Source organism: Engystomops pustulosus, chromosome 6 (assembly GCF_040894005.1).
Source record: "Engystomops pustulosus chromosome 6, aEngPut4.maternal, whole genome shotgun sequence".
NCBI classification, from domain to species: Eukaryota; Metazoa; Chordata; class Amphibia; order Anura; family Leptodactylidae; genus Engystomops; species Engystomops pustulosus.
The window spans coordinates 36,592,187-36,619,701 of NC_092416.1; the positions used below are offsets into that span (position 1 = coordinate 36,592,187).

The 27,515-nt window shown below is 40.3% G+C and overlaps 1 protein-coding gene across 1 annotated transcript in view; it reads left to right on the forward strand.

Moving 5' to 3' along the window:
* SIK2 (salt inducible kinase 2) overlaps positions 1-27,515 on the forward strand; it is a 109,001-nt gene that overhangs the window by 33,305 nt on the left and 48,181 nt on the right. Inside the window, exons 2-3 of the mRNA XM_072155741.1 lie at positions 5,831-5,947; positions 7,439-7,502. Coding sequence (XP_072011842.1) covers positions 5,831-5,947; positions 7,439-7,502 — 181 coding nt within the window. The remainder of the gene's footprint in view (positions 1-5,830; positions 5,948-7,438; positions 7,503-27,515) is intronic.

A 27,515-nucleotide genomic window follows, 5' to 3' on the forward strand; every position in this document is an offset into this window, starting at 1 on the left:
CCACAACGAGGGAACAGACTACGAAAAAATTAGCTGTTTTTCTTGTGCAAAAATACCCAATAGCCAATGTTTTGTTCTCTGTCTCTTCACCTAAATAATAAGGACATATCAGGGGTTCATTACATTTTATATAACAACATTTGCAACTAGCAAATTAGGTTCTCGTAGGGTCTGACTCAGCTTGTGGGTTACTACAAAATATGAGACGCGGGTCATTATTAGATTTTCTGTCTGTTTATTGGAGGCTTTTATGATATTGAGGACTCGCTGTGCTCATACAGTGGCTGAGTCATGCATGTAGCCCCTTGCGATAATTCTGGAATTCAGGATGACAAACTGATCATTATGGCTGCGTACAGCTTGCAGGAAAATGGGTTGTATCATCTGAACGTGACGCTCCATGTCAACCTTTATTTATTGTAAACGTATGTTAAAAACATTTATATTGTGGTTTGATTGTTGGGACCCATTCATGCCGTTTATCCATGGTTGAATTTGTTATATCCTGGACATACACTTTTTAGCTCTCAACTTTGTTCAGCCTCAATTATTACATGTATGATCAGCTTTACCGCATACTGTATGTGTGCCGGATGGGAGAAAGGAGGAAGATAGACTTTCCTGGAAAGCAAAGAATCCTCCAGTTGAATCTAATCCACTGTACAGATGGTGGATTCAGCTGACACACGTCTAATGTCTATGGGCAGCTTAAGCTTAGGACCCTCCACCCAGAAGACATTGTTTGACTATACAGTAGGCATGTATATTCAGTATACCTAACGACCTCCGCTTTGCTCCTGGTTGGCCCCAATGTTTATTTCATACCTGTTGACTCCTTTTGGCGGCTGTAGACTCTTTTTGGTGCCTGTTGACTTCTATGGTGGCGGTTGACTCCTCTTTTGGTGGCGGTTGACTCCTCTTTTGGTGGCGGTTGACTCCTCTTTGTGGTGCCTGTTGACTCCTCTTTGTGGTGCCTGTTGACTCCTCTTTGTGGTGCCTGTTGACTCCTCTTTGTGGTGCCTGTTGACTCCTCTTTGAGGTGCCTGTTGACTCCTCTTTGAGGTGCCTGTTGACTCCTCTTTGAGGTGCCTGTTGACTCCTCTTTGAGGTGCCTGTTGACTCCTCTTTGAGGTGCCTGTTGACTCCTCTTTGAGGTGCCTGTTGACTCCTCTTTGAGGTGCCTGTTGACTCCTCTTTGAGGTGCCTGTTGACTCCTCTTTGAGGTGCCTGTTGACTCCTCTTTGAGGTGCCTGTTGACTCCTCTTTGAGGTGCCTGTTGACTCCTCTTTGAGGTGCCTGTTGACTCCTCTTTGAGGTGCCTGTTGACTCCTCTTTGAGGTGCCTGTTGACTCCTCTTTGAGGTGCCTGTTGACTCCTCTTTGAGGTGCCTGTTGACTCCTCTTTGAGGTGCCTGTTGACTCCTCTTTGAGGTGCCTGTTGACTCCTCTTTGGGGCGGTGGACTGCTCTTTGGGGGCGGTGGACTCCATTGGTGGTCTTAGACATCTTTAGCGGCTGTTGAATCCTTCTTTTGTAAGTCACAGACACCTCCCCTCTAATGGTTTGGTCCAGGACATGTGTATGACTTACACTTAGCTTCGAGGTTAACCAAACCAAGCAACATAATCACTAGGAGCAGAATAGTGGTTGCCAAACATTTTGAATTTATGTGCCCATGGTCATAATAAAGTAGAGTATCAATGTTATACTGTATTCAAGACTATATAATGCCGCCTCGACAAGCTGCGTAAAAAATGCAAAAAAAGAGACAGAAACCATATAGACAGGAAGGAGCTTTGTGCATCCTAATCAGTTTTCCACCATTTTTGCCACCAGTGGATGTTTCACAAAAATGACTTTCAAATTTAGGCAACCAATTATCCATATTCTAATAATTTAGTATGGACTAAAAACAAACAAAATACCGGGAACTAGAGAAACTATTATTAAACTCTCCCGTATATCAGAAATGAGCGCCTGACATCAAAGAGATGGTTGCTCTCTGTTGACTTCAGTCATGCGACTGGAGATATTACATAACCTCTAAAACAACAGTTAATACAATTATAAAAAAAAATAGAGAATGAAAAAAAAAAGATAGAAAAAAATTTAAGTTTTTTTTTTTTTTTTGGTTTCTATTAAAATCCATCAGATAACCTGTGATTAAACGCCGCCAGCGCCTGAAACACAGAGGCGCCGATTGTCTTGTTAGCTGATGGCTGGAAACCCAAATAACGCCTGAAGAGTTTAATAAACGTTTTAATTCTATGAGCTTTTTATCTGCTGATAGCTGAGGAGTTGGTTTTATGTCATGAGGAAAACATTGAAGCATGTGGAATCCTTATGCATTGTAAATTGTTCTAATTGTTATCCTGCAGGACAGGGGGAAACAATCTGATCAGTTGGACCCCCCCACATATCATCGGAAGGGGTAGTGGTCCTACTCTCAATAATGGAGTGGCAGGTGTGTATCACATGCATCGTGTCACTCTATTCAATACTTTGGGAACATCAGAAATTGACGGGAACTGCGCTCGGGTATGGACAGTGAATGAGAGTGCTGGAGATACCCTAGCGCTGTGCTCATCAATTTCTCACACTCCTTTAGTATTGAATAGATCATCAGGACATAGGCTCTACCTGCCACTCATTGGGGGTCCCAGCAGTCAGACCCCCACCAATCATACATTGCTCAACACCTTTATTTGGTTTTATTTGGGATGACAAAATCCCAGCAGTCTACTAGGCAGATCTTGGGTTGTCATGGTCCGGACATATTATATTAACTACATTTCACCCACGTCCCCACATCTTACCAGTCCAAAACTTGGCTCATATGAGGATCTGGTAAAATGAGTTCTATAGGTGATGTATAATAATTGAGGGTCCGACCACTGATCCTGTGCACTTACCGCAATCCTGGAAATTTTTGAATGGATTGGTGGTCGGTCGCACTTCAGGGAATATGGGATTGTTTTGGAAATTCATGGATAAGGGCAGGTGCTCTGCAGCTATACATTGGACGCAGTGTGTGACTATGAGTGTTGGGGTAGCTGCTTATTCTTCTGATCCTTTGCATGCCGGAAAAACACTGAGCCGGACCATAGGCATCATTCTTTTTAGGACTCAAATTAGGACTCAATGTCAGCAAAGGGTTAAAACTCCACTCGCTAAGGGATAAAAAGTGTATCCTAGAGGAATCCTGTGGGGTGCGGGAGTAATCAGGCGGCCTCTGTGGCAATCCCTCTGCTCCCCTGCCAGCTGTCACTGCATCCCGGAGGAGATGAATATAATTCTGAGAAAGAGCTTGAATCATGAAATGTCAGCAGCTTTATTCATTGTGACTGCGCCGAGCAGCCCCAGCACATATGATGCTGAGCAAGATCAGACAGGATCATATACAGCAAGAGGAGGCGCTTATATTAATATATAGGGAATATAGGGGATGATGTACAGCTGAGGCTGTGGGGCAGAATTGTAAGGCTCACGTATAGCAAGAGGAGGCACTAATTTTAATATAGAGGCAATATAAAAGATGATATTCAACTATTAGAAGTGGTGCAGCATTGTGAGGCTCACATATAGCATGAGGAGGCGCTCATTTTAATATACCTTATATACTCGAGTATAAGCCTAGTTTTTCAGCACAAAATATGTGCTCAAAAACCCCTAACTCGGCTTATACTCGAGTCAACTAAAAACATAAAGACAAAACTCACCTTTCTGATGTCACCCATAGGTCCTCTTCTGTCTGAGACAGAAGAGGACCTATGGGGGACGTCGGAAAGATGTTATTTTTTTTCCTACTACAGGGGCTGGGCAGGCTGTATGCTACAGGGGCTGGGCAGGCTGTATGCTACAGGGGCTGGCAGACTATATACTGGGAGGCTGTAACCAATGCATTTCCCACCCTCGGCTTATACTCGAGTCAATAGGTTTTCCCAGTTTTTTTGTGTTGAAATTAGGGGTCTCTGCTTATACTCGGGTCGGCTTATACTCGAGTATATACGGTATAGAGTCTGATGTGTAGCTGTTAGAGGTTGGGCAGCATTGTGAGGCTCACATATAGCAAGAGGAGGCACTCATTTTAATAAATAGAGGCTATAGAGACTGCTGTGCAGCGGTTGGAGGTGGTGCAGCATTTTGAGGCTCACATAAAGTAAGAGGAGGCAGTAATTTTAATATATAGAGCTTGATGGGCAGCATTGTGAAGCTCCCATATAGCAAGAGGTGGCATTTATTTTAATATTTAGAGCCTGAGGTTTGGCTGTCAGAGGTGGTTCAGCATTGTGAGCCTCACATAAAGCATGAGGAGGTGCTCCTTTTAATATATAGACCCTGATGTGTGGCTGTCAGAGTTTGTGCAGCATTATGAAGCTCACATATAGCAAGATGAGGCAGTAATTTTAATATATAGAGGCTGATGTGCAGCTGATGTCACCCCTGAAAGTCTGAGATTTACTTCCTATATATGGTACTAGAATTAAAGGGAACCTGTCAGCAGAAATTGACCTAATAAACCACTAGCAGTATGTCATCAAGCTGCTGAACACCTTCTAGATCATGTCAATTTCAATGGCGCAGATTGGGGCATTGTCCAGAAAATCTACTTTGAAGTGACATGTAATTTAGTTGTATAAAGTCACAGAGGCGGAGAGTTTAACATTGAAGTCAAGCTCTCCTCACATCCGAATGCTTTCTTTACTGTAATTGATGGTCCTGCATCCAGACACATCACTAACCACATCTCCTTCACTCTGAAGTGAGGAGAGCTTGACTTCAGTGCTGACCTCTCCGCCTCCATGACTTAATACAACCAATTTTCATATCACTTCAAGATTGGTTTTCTGAATGATGCCATCACATTGAGCCATGATAGAAACATGAGTAACATGTGTTAATCTGGTTTACAACATACTGGCAATGGTTAATTTTGTTGTTTTCTGATGACCGGTTCCCTTTAAGCTCCTTGGGGAATAGAGAACGGGGCAGATTTACTTACCCGGTACATTCGCGATCCAGCGGCGTGTTCTCTGCGGTGGATTCTAGTCCGGCCGGGATTCACTAAGGTAGTTCCTCCGACGCCCACCAGGTGGCGCTGCTGCGCTGAAGTTCCCCGAGGCCCGCCGAAATGCACTCAAGTTCACCGGCCTATTCCTGGTGAAGGTAAGTGCAAGTCTCGCGACACTTTTTTTTTTTAAATGCGGCGGTTTTTCCGAATTCGTCGGGTTTTCGTTCGGCCACGCCCCCGATTTCCGTCACGTGCATGCCAGCGCCGATGCGCCACAATCCGATCGCGTGTCCCTTCTGTCTGCTTTCAATCTTCGGTGTTTGGACCTTTTGGAGGACCTTCAAAGGTCCTGAAATGGCTCTTGTCTACATGTGTATTGAGAGCAGAAAAAATTGGAAGAAGATTTCATGGATGAAGGTCCTTCTCAGTATAAATTTTGGTGGGTGGTTTGGGAGGCCATGGGCCCCCTAGAAGGCTTGGGCCTCATGCTAACGCCCAAACCGCCTCTATTATAATCCACTAGGGGTGTAATCGGTTCCCACCATTAATTTGCCATTTATAATTCTGATTAAAATTATTGCAGCCAGAAGTTTTTATGAGAGTTGGGGCATACTAGGCAGAGGTGGCAGTCAGTCTGCTTGATAATTGCTATCGACAAATTCTATTCTATATGTCAATGGTCGCAATGTCTTGTGCACGTGAAAGAAATTATCCATTTTCGTGTGTCATTTGCAGGCGCAATGATTTGTAATGCTGCTAGAATTAAATAAAGCTTCAATCCCGTCAAACGGCTAACACACAGTGTTCTGTCCAATCTGCAGGTGGCAATAAAGATTATTGACAAGTCTCAGCTGGATGCTGTAAACTTGGAAAAAATCTACAGAGAAGTACAAATAATGAAGATGCTGGATCATCCCCACATTATCAAGCTTTACCAGGTGAGAATAGAATAGAAAACATGTACCGTAAGTAATGATAAAAATTCTCCTGCAGCGCCCCTGCAGGAGGGCTGAAGAATTGCATTGAAATCAATGGGATGTTAACATGTTATGTGGATATTCCAAGTCCTCCAGGACGAGAGAGTCATCTGGATAAGTTTCCAACTAGGTGCCTTCTAGTATTTCTAATATTATCACAATAATACTAAACTTTTTTGACCTGTATTAGAAATAATATTAACGTATAGTGAATTTTTAGTAAAGCTATTGATCCAAATCACCAGACCAGACCTTTCAACTATTACAGATTGACAAAACTGATGAATTTTATATAGTATATAATAATTTTATAATAATTTATATAATTTTTTAAGCCCTTTTTTATTTTACTTTTTAGATGTAATGGGTCATGTATATTACAGGATTATTCTTATAAAATATACAATTTTTTGAGTCATTTCTGACAAGATGTTTTGCCCCACTGAACTACTAGTCCCTGATGCAACATTCTTTCAACAATTCCCTCTTTCATGTGAAATCTCGCCTGTTTACCTATAAAAAGAAAAAAAAATCCTCTAAGGTCAGAGAAGAGTCACTTTTTTGACTGAGATGAGTCAAGTTTCGAGCCTGCAGTTTAAGGGTATTTTAGACATCCCTATCTTTTGGTTCAGTAGCACCTAGAAACTTGCTACTGGTGTCATATTAAAGAGAAGAATCTTATATTTCAGAAGTGGAGATATATTGGTAGTTAAATACAAAGGCTGAAACTGTATCTTAATCTGCAGATCACATTCCCAACTAAGTATTTAACTGCCTGTATCTCTCATTCTGTAGCTCCTACTACACAGCCTAATGCAATTTGAAAGACTCTTATCTTCAATATGATACCAAAAGCATGGTCCTAGGTACCACGAAGCCCAAGACAGGGGCACCTGAAATGATGCTCCCCACTAAAAGTGACTCGGCTAAGGCAAAAAGTGACTGTCCTCAGCTCATTTGCATATGATGTGATTTTTTTTTTTTAATTGATAAACAAGTGAGATATAATATATGAAGGGGGATTCTACCCTATCTGAGGGGGGGTAGTGATTTAGTGGTATAAAAACAGGTCACAGTTTCCTTATAAGGAGTTTGTCCTATATATGGGATATTTTTTCTTCTTATGATGGTAGGTGTCCTGAAAAAAAAGGGTGCACAGTTTTTTGTTTTTATGACTGCAAAGTAGAATTGCAATAAACCTTACTTATTTGTATTCATTATCCGGATTGGTATGGGTCCCATAGGTCATGCCCCCTCCATTAACCTATCAATGACTGTAGGAGGACTCTCTAGTTTGGCTTTTAGATGGGATACCTAAGCCGGTGCCCCCAATGAAGACAGTTTGTCCTGATATGTAGCACATGAGACAAAACCGATGTTCCATTCTAACCTTTTATACCACTTTATTGCATTTTTTATTATATATCTAAATGTTTTCATTTGCTTTTTAAGGTTATGGAAACCAAAAACATGCTTTATCTTGTGACAGAATATGCCAAAAATGGGGAGATTTTTGGTAAGTCCATTCCAGTCATTATTATTTATTCATATGTTTAATGTGTATTATGTATATTGTATATCTACCATTATTGTAAAGGTCAATTACTTGAAGAAAATGGGGATTCTCCCTTGGTGTTAGATTGTCCATATGTTCTTCTTGGTACATGGCTGTACATTTAATACATAGATATTTAACATTTCACACATTTTAATCCCAAGAATTTGCCAGGCCGGCCCCGGCCTCTCATTGGCTGTGACTGTAATGTGATGCTTCTAGAATGTAGTGACTTTTAATGCAGTACATCTGCCACCCTATATATAACCATTGTATACCAGAGGGGGGCTGGATGTTACCCTGCTCTCTATGAAACAAAGATAGGAATCCAAGGCTCACATATAACATAATAAACCGATAATCGTCATATCTAACGCTAAGAAATAATTACAGTCAATGTCACACGGTCTAAGAAAGCGAATCACCATATAGGTTTACAAATCGGAGACTAGAACATATCGACTGAGCATGTATCGTCATTGGGAAGGTGTTTTATCTTATCTTGAATGAAAGGATCAGCATGTGGAAGCCAAAGAGCCCAATACTATTTTGACATCTGCTATCAGAGGGAAGTTGAGGAACCTCCATACACATATCCTGTCCAACACATATTTCCTACAAATAAGTCACTACCAGGACCTTATCAGACAGACTTAAACCTTCCAGATCACTGTTCTGACTCCGCATGGTGGAATTATCCTGAAAATCCACTTTGAAGTGATGTGCAAATTAATTGTGTAAAGTCACAAAGGCGGAGTTTAGCGCTGAAGTCATAGAACAGGACTTCAGTGCTAAACTCCGCCTTTGAGACTTTACACAACTAATTTTCACATCACTTCAAAGTGGATTTTCAGGATAATTCCACCATGTGTATATTTGTAACTAGCTGCTACAGGGATATCAATCCTCCAAACACCCCTCCAATTGATATCCTTGTAGCAGCTAGTTACATATATAAGTGTAAAGGCATTATATGGCCCTTTAATTGATGATAATTGAACCACCAGAATCCATAATATCCGTAAAATTTAAAGGGGGTAGTGGATAACAAGCTAATCGGTGAGGGCCCGACTGATCACAAGATTGGGACCAGTTCTTGCTAATGGGTGGAGCAACAGGTCAATTATACCATTCATTGTATGGTATTGTACATGGATTGTATGGGAGTGTTGGAAATTGCCAAGCATAGCGCTTATCTATCTCCAGAGATAACTGACCATTCCCTACGCTCCTGCATGCATGTCCTACCTCTCCACCCATCATTAAGAACAGGACCCCCATTATCCAGATTGCTGAGGGTCATATCCTCATAATGGATTGGAGCCCCAACAATCAGATTGTTATCCCCTATCCTTTGAGGGCAAAGTTGGTACAACCCCTTTAAGGCTTCTGTTTGTAATGAATTTCAGGATGTTGGGGCATAATCAATTTTAAGTACCCCAAATTGGCTTTATTATGCTACTTTCGCCTAACACTGTAAAATTGGATAGAGACCCAGTAATACAAATGTGAACTGGACCTTAGAATAGGAGCCTCGCATTGACGCAATTTTATCTTCATTTCATTTCTCCATTGCTGTTTATTGCACAAGCCGAGATGGAAACTTTTCCTTTTCTTTTTGGTTCTGTCCCAAGATATACTACATAACTCCACGCCAAGAATAAAAATGTCATTTTCCACGTCTGGGAGCCCCCTGAACACCGTGGTGTTTGTTTTCTACCATGATTATGCTTCATCGCAGAGATCCAGGAAGTCCTAATGACGTTGCTCCCTACCTGACTAATTCATTCCGGCTTAATTGTTTTAACATTTGCTTCCTGCGCTTCAGTGCTGGAAAACTGGGATTTTCTTCTGTGCTTGACCTTAAATGATCAGCACATCTTTCTTCCACTGGAGATTCCCGACTATTCCCAAATTGACCTGTGCTACTGTAATTGTGCAATAAGGACAGTCCTGAGACCGACAGTGATAATAGGAGGTCTGCCACTACATGGATTTTTCAATTTCACTTCTTTTTAACAATTTTTTTTTGTTTTGTTTTTGAAATCTGTTTTAATTTTTAAAATGATTGACCCAATAGTAATCTGATTACAGGACCCACAGCAAAACTATTTAACGGGTTCCAGTTTTTACTTATGGGTGGAGTTACAGGTCAAGTAAACATCCTTCCACTCTATTCTGGCAATGTTGGAAATTGCTGAGCACAGCGCTCAGGTATCTCCAGTGCTCACATAGACAATACATACTAGTGCTGGAGATAACTGAGCACAGTGCTCAGCAGCTTTTGACACTGCAATAGAATTGAATAGAAATCTAGGACACCAGGAAGGTTAGGATATCCTCACTGATCAGTGTGAAAACTTGATACAACCCCTTTACACCTATTAAATTTGCATTTTGACAAAGAAAAATAATATATTAAAAAAAGAAAATGAATATATTTTTAGTATTTTTAAAATTCTGCAACCTTATACTATATTCTAAAAATGTATTATCATTGAAAGAAGTATGATGCTCTTTACACCACTCCATGTAGGCCTCCCCATTCACCATATTATGGAGGAAGGAAGATGGACAAGAAAATTGTTACATCTTTGCTTCAAATGATCTTGTATGGTGTTTTTATTTCATTTTTTTTTCCACTGTGGCCAGTGCTTTCATATAGATGTGTTACAAGTCGTTAGATGTAGTGTGCGATATCTTAAGGAACAACAGGGAAATACCTCAGTAGTGCAAGCCATTAAAGAAATTACGGGAATGGTTGGTATGGCAACTGCTTACTGTAGAGATAAAAGTTTTATCCGGATAATTAAAATTGGAAACATTTACAGTGGGGACTATTCACAAACCACAAATTGCAATCCTTTTTTTTTTTTTTTTTTGCTTTGCAATAAATCTAAAAATGTTCCCATTTTGTACCAACCTAGTTCTTTATCATAGGAAGATGATAGGGAGTGTAGTACAGTGTATTCTTACATGTTAGAGAGGAGCTGATAGGATGGATAGAGCCAAGATAAGTTATTCGGTAGAAATAGCTCATTGTCCATTATTAATGGGATTTTCTGGTAACTTTAAGGCATTTAAACCTCATCTGTAATCAGAATCTGGGGTAATCAGGACTTTCACTGTCAATTGCTATGAGTGGGTGGGGTAATCAGGACTGAAACTGTCAATCACTGTGTGTGGGCGGGGTAATCAGTACTCTCACTGTCAATCACTGTGTGTGGGCGGGATAGTCGGTACTCTCACTATCAATCACTTTGTGTGGGCGGGGTAATAATGACTCACTGTCAATCACTGTGTGTGGGTGGGGTAATCAGTACTCTCACTGTCAATCACTGTGTGGGTGGGGTAGTCGGTACTCTCACTATCAATCACTTTGTGTGGGCGGGGTAATAAGGACTCTCACTGTCAATCACTGTGTGTGGGTGGGGTAATCAGTACTCTCACTGTCAATCACTTTGTGTGGGCGGGGTAATCAGATCTCAAACTGTCAATCACTGTGTGTGGGTGTGGTAATCAGGACTCATCATCTCTCCTTGGAGTCCTGTCTGGATTTTATTCTAGAATCCCGCTCCGAAACATGTAGAACTCTATCTGATAGATCTCATCTTTTCCCACTGCTCTCAGACAGAGCTGTACCTGGCTGCTTCTACAAGTCTCGAATGAAATGGGTGTAGTTACCCTGGGAAAACACATCCAAAAAATGTCTATATATAACCAATGTCCCTCTCTCTGAAAATAAAGTTAATATTTTCCAAATTGACACAAATATCTTCAATCCATTTATTTCACTACAGGAAATCCGAGTTTCCTATGCACTGACTTTATGGAGAGCGGTTTAGATTTTCGAGCTACCCACAAAATTCCATTTTAGTTATTGCTTCTGTATTTCTAGCAAGGAAAATATGCAGGAGCTTTTTACCTTACATGCAAATTGTTATCCTATTCAGCTCCGTCTGCCACATCCAGCCAGCCAATCACAGCGGCGAAGCGCAACGTCATGAAATGCGAAGTCTACGTCTGAAAATATTGTCCGTCGATAGAGACGGGACGTTTTCATCGACTAGCTGTCTGTATTCTCACATTATGGATTCTGTGATGGATGGCAAATTGATTCCATCTGTAATGAAGTGCGTGTGTGTAAATGTCATTGTAAATTCTATTTTCTGTAATTGCCATACGTTACATGTGATAAACCTACCGGGGTCTAGCGGGTGCTTCAAGGATGAAAAAGTTTGCCTATAAAAACGCACTGTAATTGCTTTTTAAGTGTGGCATGATTCGTTAAAGGTAATTTAATTGCAACGTGAATGGCATTTCCCACAAATTGCCAGCTTAAGCTCCATAGAGTAAATATGGGCACCGCGGTTTTGTTGAATGTTGAGTCACTTTCTGGCACGGCGGCGCGGCCGATCGACATCTGGAACAGAAATTTACTTCTATACATGCAGTAAACCCCAAAATGCCAAGAATGAAGTCCGAATCCCTTTCTCCATACGTCTATAGGTGTGAAATGTGCAACTAAAGCTTAGGTTACTGCGGCCATGCACAACAATGGGGCTTACGGCCTGTGGGTGGAGGGAAGGGGTTAAGTAGCACGTCTTGGCCCATTTACATTGCCTGTGTACGTCTGCTTCCAGTGACAAAGAACAGATCTATCATGAAATCACTACCTTTCCCACGTGTGCACTACATCAACAGCTGTCAAAGTGAAGGAACAATTTCCTTTTCTTTCGGAGCAGTTCCTGCCAGTTGCTACAAACTTGATCTTTTATTTCTTTCTTCGGCTGGTTATATATGTTTATCTTATACTGTAACTTGGGATCCGGCATCCTCCAGTACAAAGTGGAGGAGGAAAGGCTCCTGGAACGGCTCAACTCCTCTCCAATTTCTTTTACAGGTTCGCAACAACGTATCCTATTCGTGATAGAACAAGGGAGTGTTACAAAGTATTCCGCTGCTGTAATTCTCTTATCCCATTGGCCTTAGTCTGGAGCCAAAAGATTACAACTGGAAGGAGGGAGGGGGACGGGTCCTGTTCAGATGATTTCAATTTATTGATTTGAACTGTATCTGCTTTTTTCTGAACTTTTTAGCATTGAATGACTTACAATGAGGTTTAGTTCAGTTTAAATATGTCCTGTATACTGGAGAAGGTATAAGTAGAGATGGCTCGCCTCCCGCAGCGGAGATTTTAGGTTCATCCCTGAACCAGGCATGTGAAAAACAGGTTGTCTATGGCCGTATGATGACAGTTGTGAAGGGGTTAAGGTAGCATGAAGTCCAATATCTACTGCTGTATATACAGTATGTGCCCCTGATTTACTATTCGCTAATGTGGTTTCAGGAGCTGTTGACCTGGCAGCTCCTAAATACCTTATCTTGAAATAGAGGAAGCATCTAGTCGGTGACTACTATCATGTGTGGTTTTGTAAGGGAATTCCTTAAAATTAAGAATTTTGTTACAGTTTTTTATAAACAGGTTTTCTTTAAATTATGAATACTAAAAAAAAAAACTACCATGAGGTATCTGCTATCTGAAGTAGATCACATAGCAGATAGTAGATTCCTCCCTCCTGCTCTAATCTGTAATGTAATAATCCTGGAACCTAAACTAACTTGTTAAAAAATGTTATTTTTGTAATATGTAAATTAACTGAGGTGTGGAATAACCTTAGCTCCAAGTGCATGGCCAGGCTAGTACACACCCCAGTAGCCTTTGGAGTAAATTTACATATTACTAAAAAGTTTTTTACAAGCTACGTTAGGTTCCAGGGTTATTAAATTACAGATTAGGGCAGAGGCAGGCAGGAGGAATTTACCAACAGATCTAGTTCTGTTAGTAGATTTCTCCTGGTAAGTTTCCTTTAAAACAGAATCCTGAATTAGGGTTAACAAAGCCAACATTAGGTCAAAAGAGTTTGGAGGGTTTGTGGAAGGGGACGGGCGGGGAGGAGGTATCGGTGTCAATTGTTAGGCTCCAGTTAGCTTAGTTTTGAAAAACAAAAAGAAAGTTCCAACCAGTTGATCCTAATGTCTGGACATTTAGCAGCACATTGAGGCAAACTTTGCTGCTGTTTCATAGTATTCGGGGAGGGGCTATAGGAAAATAAAACACACATATACATATCATTAAACACAAAGAAATAAAAAACTGAGGTGACACCGCACATGACCTCACCTCAGGCAAAGTCCCACCATTTCATCCCAGGCACCAGTTAGTTGCAAAATTCCATGGTCATTCTTAACCAAGTCCTATCGGGGGAAACCCTACGGGCCGTTGCTTTTATTGAAGTTTTTTCATAAAAAGTCCTGTTACATTCCTCATTTTTTTAGTTATTGGCTCAGGGAAAGTTCAGGATGTAAAGTAAAACTTGCTTAGTTTCATCATCGCTAATAAAATGTCCTTGTTTCACATGGAAGCAACAACCATTCTGGAACACCCCGGCCTTGCTGGTTTTCATTTTAAAATTGTGTGTAATGGTGTTTGTTAGTAACTTCATGTTCTGGATTAAAGTAGCAGCGTTGGCATATAATCCGCACGCTCGTCCAATGGTGTTTCTAAGCTGTCTACACTTGGACTTCACTCAGGATATTGCTTGCGCTGTGCACTAACCGCTAATGAACTATTCCTTCTTTCAACAGAGGCTCGGTCAGCTGAACTGAGTGTTTTCTCCATATGCTTCAACTTCTGTGTACTTTCTTAACCACCGGGCTGGCAGTGTTTACATGGGACTTGACATGATAATCAAATGTTGTGACAGAAGGGAGGGTCCATTTCATTAGAAGGAACGACGGCTGGAATCTGACCGCTCACCGTGGTCGCACTTATTAATGCTCCGGGAGGACATGACAACCTTCATCACCCACAGACATATGTTGCTCACCGCCATATCCATGACATAACTTTTAGTGGCAAGGCACGTAACCTCCTAATATACTTTCTGCATCAATTCCTCACCGTTTTCTAGATCTCTGCTTGCTGTCTTCAAGAGGAGGTTTCATTGTTTCAACAGGAAGCTTCAGTGTTTACTTCCTGTGGATAGAAATCTTTCCCAGATCATGTGATGTCACACAGGTGCATGGCTCGTTATATTACACAGCTCTGAATACTGTAACAAGCCGTGTAACGCTCCTGTGTGACATCACATGACCGGGGACAGATTTCTATCCACAGGAAGTAAACACTGAAGCTTCCTGTTGAAACGATGGGACCTCCTCTTGAATGACAGCAAGCAGTGATCTATTATTTGCTGCTAGATTATTTGCTGAAAGAGGACAACCCCTTTAAACTGAATGCATGCACGGCCATTATAAGTTTCCTCCCACAAATTCAGTGCTGGGCAACTATATGAAAAGAAGGGAAGAGGTTAGTGGGAGATGCAAGGAGGGACTTTAGGACCTGGACCTGGACGATAAACTAACACCATGACTAGGTTACATATTTTGCATTGAACCAGGTAGAATTCAAATGTCATTTTCTTCTCGTCTGCGTTAGAGAAGTTTTTAACCTGATATTATGTTTCTGGATAAAAACCTGATGACAGGTTCCCTTTGACATAAGAAAAGAAGATGTGATCCTACTGGAAATCTTAGTTGAAGAGCATCCAGCCTTGGAAAAAGTCCTCCAAAAAGTCCTTAACAGTAAAGAAAGAAAAAGGTGACCGGGGCTTAAACTCCAGGTTGTTAAAGGGATTTGAAGTGGTGTTGGGATATGCTGGCCATATGTTCTGGCCATAACCCCACAAGTTTCCAACTTTCATCCCTAAACCAGATGGACCCATTGCTTTTGAGGAGTTGGGTCTTCATAATCCATGCCCCTTATGGACCAGGACAATTTACTGCTACCCTCCCTGAGATTAGGGAGTGTGCTGTCAAGTTTTTTTTACACCTTTTTGGGTAAATAGAAGTAGTTTCACTATCCAGCTGTTTTCCTATTGATTCATTTTTAGTTTCGGGAGGCAGAATGATCCCACATATTGTTTTCTCTAGAATCTACAGATGCTTTTTAAAAAAAAAAAAAAAAAAAATTTTTATCTGCATCCATAAGAAATTCTATGTCATACAGACTATTTAGCAAAATTTGTTGTATTAATTAAGGAACATTTACCCTCTAGAGGTTCATAATTTCCTAGTAAGCATTGGATTCCATGATGTCAATGATGTCACTAGTTGCTGGTGAATTTATGGGCTGGGTATTACGCCAAATATCTGGCGTCCATGTGATTTACTTGTGCAAGGTCAGCAGTATATTTATTCTGAGGGCTGCAGTGAAGTGAATGTTAGTTAGCAGCACTAATTTGGAATAGTTTGCATTGTATCCGTAGATTGCAGGCTTCTGGCATATTGTGTTCCCGGAGCTATGGGAGTTGATGCTGTCAGGCCTGTTGCTTGGTGGTGATTTGTTCTTGGAAATTTTCAGTGTTCTTATTCGAGGTGACGCACATGCATTGGCAGGTCTAATACCCATGGGTGTTAAAAAATAACCTGATGTGGTAGGAAGGAGCCTGTTATTTTTATATGGGCAGTTCCTCCTAGGATAGATCTGAGTTCTGTGCATTGGCATGTGTAAACATCTCAGCTCTGGAACGTCTCCAGTGGGTAAAGTAGGGACTTTTCTTGTCCTGTATCATTCATGCGTGTGACATTAATCCTTTAAATGATAAATACAAAATAATTCATTAAAATAATTCTGAAAGATGATGATAATTTTAGAGCTAATATCTTTTTTCTGACAAAGCCAGTTAACAATTTAACTGGGCCCATCAACTTTTAACAAACTTTCCTAAAATCAAAAGTTTAGTTTGTGTATATGAGCAGTATCGCTGTTTCTAGTCATTTTGTAACTTGTTTCTTTATTTTTGCGCAGCTTTCGTTGTTTCAGTTTCTGTCCGTGAGTTTGCTGTTGCCTCAAAGTTGAAGGGAGGAGATAATAAAAATGAAAATAATTCCTTTATTTATATAGTGCCTACAGATTACGCAGCGCTGCACAGAGTTTGCCAAATCAGTCCCTGTCCCCAATGGGGCTCACAATCTAATCAACCTACCAGTATGTTTTGGAGTGTGGGAGGAAACCGGTGGAAACCCACACAAACCTGGAGAGAACATACAAACTCTTTGCAGATGTTGGCCCTGGGACTTAAACCCAGGTGCCATCACAGCAAGGCTGTAATGCTAACCACTAAGCCACTGTGACCTAGCCGCTGTGACTCACTGCTCCCCCTCCTGGCTTCATAGAACTCTGTGTAATCTGTAACCTCGCTGATTCAGTCTTGTTTCATTCCGATGTTGCCCAGGTCTCTACTACCTATGCCTGTCCTTCTAACTGGATATATGATCTTACTCTTCCATATTACACCAAAGGATGCGGTGCAAGATGGGGCTCTTCAGTATTTACCAGTAGCTATTTGCTAAAATACGTGTGTACCCCTTTAAGTATTGTTGAGCACATAACACTGCTACTATGAGGAGCCAGTTTGTCACCCTCTTGTGATTACTGGAGTACGCTTTATACTGTAAACACCCTTCCCCTCATCCTGGGGCATGCAAGTCTCAGAATCATGCAGCGATCAGATGATATGTCATTACTCAGTATCAGCTTGAAAACAACTCGGACAACTTTGTTTCTACGCAAAAACCTTAAAGTCGTGCTGTAACATGCCCCTTACCCTACCGTGTTTAATGGAATCAGCGGCGAGGAAGCAAATCTAGTAACTTTGTGTTCTTGGCACCACTCATAACAGCTGGGCTGATGTCATCATTCATGTCGGTCCCTAATGACTCCATGATGAGTGCAGCCGTAAGGCACTTATTTCATACTGCAGCTTCACTGGTATAAAGATAGCGATTTTGACCAAGGAGGAAGCCACTCAACATCATGACTTCATGTTAAAAATAGTTGTGTGAGATTTCAACTGTATTTTTGATTCTTGAAGGGGTATTTTTAGGAAAATGATACAGGAGGGAATGTATGTTGACTTGGGGCTCATCCAAGGATCAGGATGTATTGAAATATGATTCCTCTTACTTCCCATAGCCATAACCTGCTCTGTTTCTCATATTGCTATGGCCCAGCATACCACCACAAGTTCCAGGAGGTCACAAGACCTGCTTTGGCCAATGAGTGGCCTCCTTGGACCATGGGATTTCACTTGCTATGTTGTCCCCAGGTCCGGGGAGCCCACTCATTGGCCAAAACAGGTCCCTTGAACCACCAGAAACTTTTGTCAGGTAACCATAAGTACCAGAGCAACGCAGGAACTGAGAGCCAGAGCAGGTTACGTATAATTACTTTTTTTTTTATCCTTCACCCCTGCCTCCCGAAATTAAAAAAGATGGATCTCGGCTGCTGTGTTTCAAGTGACCATCAAGTGTGCACACTATTATTCCATTGAGGCTTACTCAACAACTTTCCCAGGATGTGTCATAGACCTCTCGGTGTCCAGGAGGAGTGGGCACCTGATCTACTGGATTCATTTTGGTTTTGGCACTTTAGTTATCAATCATGGTCCAAAATAGAGGGGTCACTAGTGAAAATGGAGCTTCCAAAACTAAATGTTGTAAGTAAGATTGAGACTCTTAGGGACTGTCAGAGACATTCCAGCTTCACACCAAACACTCCACTCACAATTGTTGGGGTCCCATCCCTAAACATTTCTAACCTATCTGTTGGCTAACAAACTTGAAACAACAATCAACACACACATTGTAGGGGGTACTTGAGGTCAGTTGAGACTATATTCAGAGATGTGTAGCCTACGTATTTCAGACTGACCTCACTTTAAACTTCTCCATGTAAACGTATTTGTGACTTTACGCCAGTTTGGCATCTTTCTCCTAATTGTGTTAGAAGATTTGATTTGGCGTCCAAAAATAATATTGCATCCATGACTCGCTCATTTGCAAGTTGATCACCCTCATTACCAGCATGTGTCACAAACCGATAAAGTTCTTGAAAGGAACGAGTGCTGATGTGACTCAACCTGCTGGCTCACAACTTCAATCGGAGCCGACCCTACAGTATGACTTCAGAAGGCAAGAAATGGAAAAATGTGACATTTATGAACTGAATTATTAGTTTGAGAATGAGGCATGTGCCTTGAGAAAATTGGAGCTGCTTGTTCTTAAAGTGAATTTGCAGCTGTATCTACAACGATTTATCCACCTTCAACTGGATCCAGCCATCTCGGCAAGTTACCCAGGAGACCTTATTGGAGGACAGGTAGAGGGCTCCACTACTTGACAGGAAGGTGTTAGACCTCTTCATTAGAGAGTAGTCATAGCAACAATGGATGGACTCTGTATTTTTTACGTTCCTAATTGACTTCCATGGGAAAGTCCAAATTGGATCTGCTCCGAGTTTTAATACAACCTCCAGAGGAATCGGTGATGTGCATGCGCCCATTGAAATTAATTTGCGTACCATTTGGACCCTGAAGAAAAAACATTTCTGTACATGGGGCCCAAAAATGACTAAGTAATTTTAGACATATCCTGTTGTTCTTAACCTAAAAAGCCATAAATTTACTATAACTCCGTCCATTACCCTAGCACAGCTATATTTTATTATTTTCCTCTTATAACATTGTGTTGATTAGGTCATTGAATTCAGCGTTTTCCAGAATGGCCTAAGGAAGAAGGTGGCGTATTGAACAATTTCCAGGAAAACACAGTCATCCGTGATCTCCTGGACTTGTCATAGATTGTGTAAGACGTAATGGTACAGTTTCTATGACTACCATCAACATGAAGATGTCACAAGTTTTATTTTATTGGAGTCACAGGGACTGTAATATGGACCTGAAAATTAAGACGTCTGTGAAGTAAAATGTATCCATGAAGAGTTAACTGATGGACATCATGAAAATAAGAATAGATTCAAAATAACTTTATTTAGATCCGATGCTCAAATCTTGTATAGCAAAATGCAATAATAAGGGGGGGGGGGGGTAGGGAACTGATGACTGAAATTAAATAAGTCTTCTTATTGTTCTTGAAGTTCTTCATCCTGATGGTTCGTTAATATGACGGCTTGGTTCTTTAATTACACCACAATTATAAAAATTGGTTCCTTCTTTCGACATAACTCCACTGGCAGCAGGGTGGGGTTACCAGCCAATTATGGGTCATAGCCAACTGTGAACAAGCAAACAGAAATGTCATTTCCCATTGACTGCACATAGTCCTGGCAGAAGATCTGAACAATTTTTTGACCTTACTCCATTATTCCTTTCTGCTTTGTATCCATCTTCCCTGTGCCTGTCAACGGCATCAAACGTGCCGTGACATGGATGGCTTACATTGGCTTCCATGATACACAAACATTAGAATGCTTAGTAATGGCTACCAAAAACTCCAGTGCAATGGAGAAAGGGAGGAGACCGGCCTTTGTTCACAAAGACATTGCACCGCTGTTTATCACGACAACCCATTTATCAGAAATAAAAAACGAAGGGTTCATTTTTTCTAAACTGATGTTGAATTTATTTGCATATTTTAAGGTTTTATCCACTTTTTCAAGCAAGTGCATCTCGCTACAAATTAAAAAAAAGTTATTGTCCTGTGTATTATGAGTCTCCATGACAACAGGCTACAAACAATCAGACAACAATACATTAAGGGAAATTTAGACAAGACTATTTGTATTTGTTTCATTTACATGTTGCTTTGTTGGAGAACCATATTTGGCAAGTAAGAGTTTTTAAGGGCTTTTCTCATGAAGACAACCCCTGTTCTTACACCCTGTTATTTAGGGTAGCTTGTTTGCAACCCTCCACTACGACATAGAGTAGAGAGTCCTGGCTGTGTATAACTTTTACTATCAAAATCAGTGTTTTACTGACGAAATCTAGAATAGGACATGGGACAATTAGCTCAACCCCAGAGGCCATTGCTTTTAGAAGTTTCTCTTAGGACCATTCTTTTTAAATATTTCAGGAAAGTTGTTAGTATATTGGCCACAAGTGTGTCCATCTCTATAAACTTGAAGTGGACAGGCATGCTCTTACTCGTTCACATGGCTTCTGAAGATTTAGAATCTTCTCTGCCATAGCGTTATATCGTATTGGCATCCTGTGGACGCTCATGCATTATAGAGCATGAAGAGAATTGTGTTTGAGCATCCCACTTCTCCCCTGTTCCTTAGTGAAACAAATTTTTTATTTTAACAATTGGTCTGGGAGAATCATCGGCATCACTTCGCTATTTAGGGACACCTGATATCTGGAACTAAAGGAATCATATGTAAATCTGCCACTTGGACAACCCCTTTAACTACATATGAAAATATTCAGATCGTGCTCTTAAAATGAAACCTTTCTATAGTCCCTGGGTCCAGGGTTGGCGGCTCAGGCCTTTAGAGAAATTCCAACACCACTTTTTTTTAAATTTTTTTTATTTTTGCAAAGTGCAAAACTCTTTTGAAGTTGCGGTTTATTAAGCAGCACAATCTTCTGACACTTTCATTTGATGACCTGCTGGTTTGACAGCGGAAAGCCAAACATCCATAACACAGTGCTATATTCATGTTCCTTGTTGTGCATCAGTATGCATAAACCTGCTCAAGTCAAGTAAGGATTTCCTGTGCTCGCAAACATAAAACGTTTTTTTTTATTTTTTTTCTCCTCCTCGAAGCACAGAGACAGCTTTGTCTCCCATTGGGTATTCGCTTGTACAGGTCAAATTGTTAATGCTTAGTCACCAAAACATTTTCAGACCATAACTTTGGAGCCAGAAATTTATCTCATTACTTAACAAACCCAGGTTCAATGCAGAGTTTCTTCAAGCCTTGAGTATTGTTCTAGCCACATCCTATTCCGGGAGTCCCTGAAGTCCTTGAGAATTTTGTTACGTGAAGCTGAGGCTTGTTAGTAGTTTCATGTTAAAAACTAATCTTGGTTTTTTATCTGTTTCCTGTCCTGTGTCCATACTGTACTACGCAGCCCTATTCTTTTTCACAATGACTACAGCCTGCTAATCTTTACCATCTCTTGCCCTTTTTTATCGCACTTGTATGACGATGATGCAAATAACCTTTGACAGTCCCGTTTTCTAACTTCGCAGCTCCATGCCATCTCTGGTGGATTATATTATAGGGCTTTCCTGCAGCATACTGGCACCAGGCACTAGTGATTAAAACACTACCTTATTAAAAGTTGGTTGTTGTTGGCAGCTCCATAAGGTTTTGATGTGGTCCACCAGGGCCTTATATCAGATTTTCCCATGACATATGTTTGTCTATTGTTTTCTTTTTATACGGGGTGTAGCTGCAATGCTCCACTTTAACTAAAAGTGTTCATTATTGATCATATTGCATTAATTGCTCATAACAATTACTTGGAGATAAACCCAGGAGCTCCAGACTAATATGTTGGTCTTCAAAGCAAGGAAGAAGGTTTATGCCACATCAAGCTGTCTCCCATTCAGAGACTTAGAAGCAAATATTGTTTCTTCCTGTCCATTCTGTTGGCTGTAGAGTTAGACGAGGTATCATAATCAACATGGGTTTTCTAGTTGATCATCTCCATAACCTAGTTGACCATTGGAGCTGTCTTTCATGGCCATATCTGTACTCTGTAAAGCTTGACCACCTAACCACCCACAAAAAGGGCCCCACTGTCCAGGGGATACTGTTTTGCCACTGCAGGTCAAGACTTTAGACGGTGTTACTTAAACCCTTTTAGACTTGGTGAGTAATGTGCTACCGGCCTTGGTTTGAACGTGACTTTCCTCAGCTTTATTGTTTGTTCCTGCCCATTCTGTTGCCTGTAGAGTTAGAGGTATCTTAGTCAACGCTTTTAATACTGTGTAGTATTGTAGGGTTTTCTAGTTGATCATTTTCATAACCTAGTTGACCATTGATGTTGTCTCGCTTGGCCATGTCTGTATTCAGAGACAAAGCAGCATATATTGTGTCTTCCTGCCCATACTGTTAGCTGTAGAGTTAGACGAGGTATTGTAATCAACGTTTTTAAGACTTTTGTGTATTATTAAGGGCTTTTCTAGTTGATCACCTCCATAACCTAGTTGACCATTATAGTTGTCTCGCTTGGCCATGTCTGTATTCCTAGGCATAGCATTTATTGTTTCTTCCTGCCCATTCTGTTGGCTGTAGAGTTAGAAGAGGTATCATAATCAATGCTTTTAATACTTTGTGTAGTATTGTAGGGTTTTCTAGTCGATCGCCTCCGTAACCTAGTTGATCATTGGAGTTGACTTGCTCAGCCATGTTTCTATTTCCCAATGACTGTAATTGAGAGAGATGGTAGAAAGCCACTCATGACCAGGTTCCCATGTACTTCTCCAAGCTGTGGATCCCCACCTTCCATATATTTGTGGGAAATCAACTTTAATAATTCACATGCACAGCGGATAGATCGTGATAACCCATACTTGTCATTGCGTTTTGCCAATACATTATAGCTGAGCTAAAAATTAAAAATTAGAAATGTTATGCCAGTACATAGATATAATTAAAAATAATTCTTTTTTCAATAAATTTTATTTGTCATGAAATGAATGAAACTTTATAACACTATTACAGAAAATTTGGAGAAAAAAAAATATTCTGATCTTTGAGTGCTTCAGGAAGTTTTTGTAAAGTTTTACTAATATAATGTATTTTGAAATTGTAGGATCCCATCATTTTTATTATATATGAAACTATTTTAATGTATGCCATGTGTGTAGCTGTGCTGATCACACAGAGTTAGAGCACATAGTAAGTCGTAAGAGAAGATCTTTTTACAATTTTTTTTTTTTTTTTTTTTTTTTTTTTACTATATAAGGTCGTTGCTCATTTTTCTTTTTCAACTTTAAATTGTAATCTCTGGTGTGACTTCAATGTTCTCCCTCCCTTCATTGCTAAATTCCCCTGCCGGACGAAGAATAAGTATCACAAGCAGATGCCAAGAGCTTTCCTGCGTCATCCACAGCACTTTGTAAATATTCTGTTCATAGGACTGCTAACAAGCCATCATTTATCACCTCCCTGGTGAAGTGTAACATGAGAGCCGTCCTAGCTGAGGAAAGTCACGTTCAAACCCCCGCCGTGTCACCAAGGCCGGTAGCACATTACTCACTAAGTCTAGGGGTTTAAGTGACCCATCTAAGTTTTGACCTGCAGTGGCAAAGCAGAAGTATCCCCCGGAAAGTGGGGTCCTTTTTGTGAGTGTTTAGGTGGTCAAGCTTTACTGTTTCCTCAGAAAAAGGAAAAAACTTGTGTAGATACAATGCACGTAAATAGAGCAAGAAAAATTCTGATATCTATAGGGAGTTTAGACTAAGCATCTTATAGATCCTGGTATAATGAATCCAAAGCACTTAAAGAGGACCTGTTATCAGTTAGTTTTATTTCAGAACTCTGCTAAAATCAAAGATTTATTTAGTATGGAAAAAAGAGACTACAAGGGGACACGATTAATTTATATGAATGGTCCATACAAAAAAATGTGGTGGAAAGTTGTTCCAGATTAAATCAAATCGGAAGACAAGGGGGCACTGTCTCCGTCTGGAGAAAACAAGGTTTAATCACCAGAGGCGACAGGGCTTTTCTACTATGAGAATCTGTGGAATAGCCTGCCTCAGGTGCTGGTCACAGCAGGGACAGCAGAGAGCTTCAAGAAGGGTCCAGATGCCTTTTTACACCTAAATAACATTGATGGTTATGTTATATAGAATTGATTCCCCTAAATCCCTTCCTCATCCAATGCCTTCCCTTCCCTGGTTGAACTTGATGGACATGTGTCTTTTTTCAACCGGAAATTGATAGCTAGGACGCGGCCGTGATGCAGTTGTGATGCGGCCAGTCACATAATTCATAACTAATTATTATTTAGCGACAGTTTCATGTTAACAGTATATGAAACTGTAACTAAATAACCATTTTATTCTGAATAATCGTCACAATTCCTTAATTGAAGCGTCCCAGCCACATCACGGCTGCTACGTCTTTTCGCCCCCTTAATGGCTTCCGTTAGTAGCCGTTTGTACCATGTTATTATCTTCCATCACTAGAACGATAATAATGGAAGACTAATGGATCCGTTAAAATGTTCTTTGATTTCAATGGACTTCTAATGGCTTCCGTTAGTAACCGCTTGCATCACTTCCCTTAGTGCTTCCATTAATGGAGCAGAAAATTGAACCGGAGCCTCGAGTAATGGAAGAGGGGCAAAGGGTACTCTAACAGAAGCCATTGTAAGTCTATTCAAATCAAGGGAGTCTTTAATAAATTCCGTCACTAAAATGATAATAACGAAAGACTAACGGATCTGATAGTAGAGGTCTGAACGCAGGTGTCTCACAAATACGTAAATAAAACGCCTCCTATTTGTCATTGGGCCCCTGATCAATTGGATGTTTTCAAAATCTGCTTGCACAACCTGGAAATTTTTATATAAAATATCCAATATTAGATATGAGGGGAGACAGAACACCCCCATAAAAACCCACCTCTGGACTGAAATACACAATTTCACATTTAAAATTACGGGGGTCACTTCCCCCAGGACACCAAATTGATCTGGGGGGAGTGGTGGCCAATGATTTGGCTGTATGTTATTTAGCATATTTATTCCACCCATCTTAATCCTCTTCTCAGACTACAAATGTCACATTATTGTCAGCCTGCTTAAAACACTGTTGGGGAACGTTATCAAAATTGGCATCTCCTACACAACTCTTGATCTCCGTTGGATATAAATGTGCCTTATTTATTGTAACGCTGGTAACTTCTAATCCATTTTCATAAATTTTTGGCCCATGAGCAACTTTTTATTGTCGTATTAGCATCCTTTTTGTCAAGTTCTCTGCACTGAATTACAATTTTTGAAAAAAGATTGTTGCAAAACCATTCAACTTCTAAAACCAGCCAAGAAAAATGTATTCAAATACTGTGCTTAAATGACAAAATTTTTGCGAATCTATCTACACACGAAAAATGGGGAAAAAGTGATAACCTTAGTTGTGTAGGTGCTCCTACTGTTGTGCCATTATGTAACTGTACTCATTTTCTCCTCTGGCAATGGTAAAGCTAAATTCTTTTAAAAAATAAATCCATAATCGTGAACGTAGTTAAGACAGAAGAGTTGTGAATATTTCTCTTTGATCTGAGACGGTGGTGGATCACATTGAAGAAATCCAGATCTTGTATGCAAATTAGCTCTCCTCTGAGCTGAAAACGGTAGAGCATTCTCGGAGCTGCCTATACTGATACCTTCGAGCCGATGATATAGAATTTTACCCAGATGCAGCGGGGTTAATAGCTCTGTGAAATCTGCTTTGTGTATGTGCAGCCTGTTAGCTGGAGGAATGCAGGTGCGTATACCCCTGGGTCTGAGTAATGACTCCGAAACATACTGGGACATTTAGCAGAGATTATTCCAGCGCTGACGTGGTTGCCTGTATCACTCAACCAGCTCATTAGGAACAGCTCAGAGGAGGTTTGAAGGTCAGTAGCCTCCAATAGGACTCTCTGTTAGGAAATGATTGTAATTACGAGCTGTGCTGAAAGTAACATTTAGCCCGAAATCCCCAGTTCCTCCTCGAAACGCTATAACGCTGTTATTATTACTTTTATTTTTTCTTCTTCTTTTACTTGCGAACGTCTCTCTTAGTCCGGACGTGCGTTGAGAATTTCCACACTAGTGTCTTTCTTTTGTCTGTCTAGAGACGGAATCCAGAAAGGAATGTGACAGTGAAAAATGCACCTTTTGCCGAATTTAGATCTGTACAATATAAATGAAATAGCCCAATTTTAGGCGGTAAAGCATAAGATTTCCTGCTCGTGTAAGGAATAATGCACGCAGGTGTTTAATTATTTATTTTTTAAAAATTATGTATTTTTTAAAAAAATTGCGTTTTGTGTAAAACAAGAAGATGATGAGATTTCCTCATCGTCTAAAGAATAATAGATGCAAATATTTGATGAATTTTATATTTAAAAAAATTATGGATTTGAAAAAAAAGTTTCCTCCCACACTCCAAAACATCTAACGGTAGGTTGATTAGATTGTGAGCCCCATTGGGGACAGGGACGGTTTTACTGCGTAATCTGTGTGCGCTAAATAAATAAAAAATTATTATATTTGTATTTGTGTGAAACAAGAAGATGATGAGATCTCCTGATCATCTAAATATGCAAATATTTGATGAATTTTATATATATATATATGGATTTGAAAAAAAATGGCATTTGTGATAGCTTGAAGATGTTGAATTTGACTACTGGACCTTATCTAGTTCAAATCTATGGGCAGTGTATTGCTATATATTTTGGCTACACAAGGGCCTTTGTACAGAGAGCATAGCCACAAACATGGGTAGAACATTATAGTTTGGGGTTCTCAATTTTTGTTGTTTTGGCCAAACATGTTGCTTCCTCCAGAGGGTGTGACACCCCCTGGAGGAAGCGACGGCGAAATGTACTTTGGGGTGCTGTGGTGGTGGTCTTGTACTACTATTTTTTGGAAATTTTGGTATCGTGCAACACCCGGGTGGGTGATTGTTTACAGCTAAAATTGGTTACTCCTGATTATTGTAAACTTGTGCATTGTGAAATGCCTGTTGTGCATCTGAATACTGGTGATCATCGCCACATCTCCGTTCTTGTGGATTTTATTGCATGTTTTAATTTTGTATTTTTGGGTTAATAAAGTTTGTACAATTATTTCATTGAAGTTGGTGGTAATGTATATGATTTATTGATTAGGAATACTTAGGTCCTATATACTTATATTGGTATTAATACATCAAGCTCGCACCTTCTTTCAGCCAAACACATGAGCAGAGCATTTGTCGTATTATGGTTATGGCACTCAATGTTCCATCGGTTTGGCTGAGCATGCATGTATTGAGAGAGAGGAGAATTTGAAGGGATCCTGTTACGATAAGCTCAAACCTTTTTCAGTGGCAGAGTATTTGTCAAATTATTTTAGGGGACATTCAATGTTCCTTAGGTTTGGCTGAGCATGC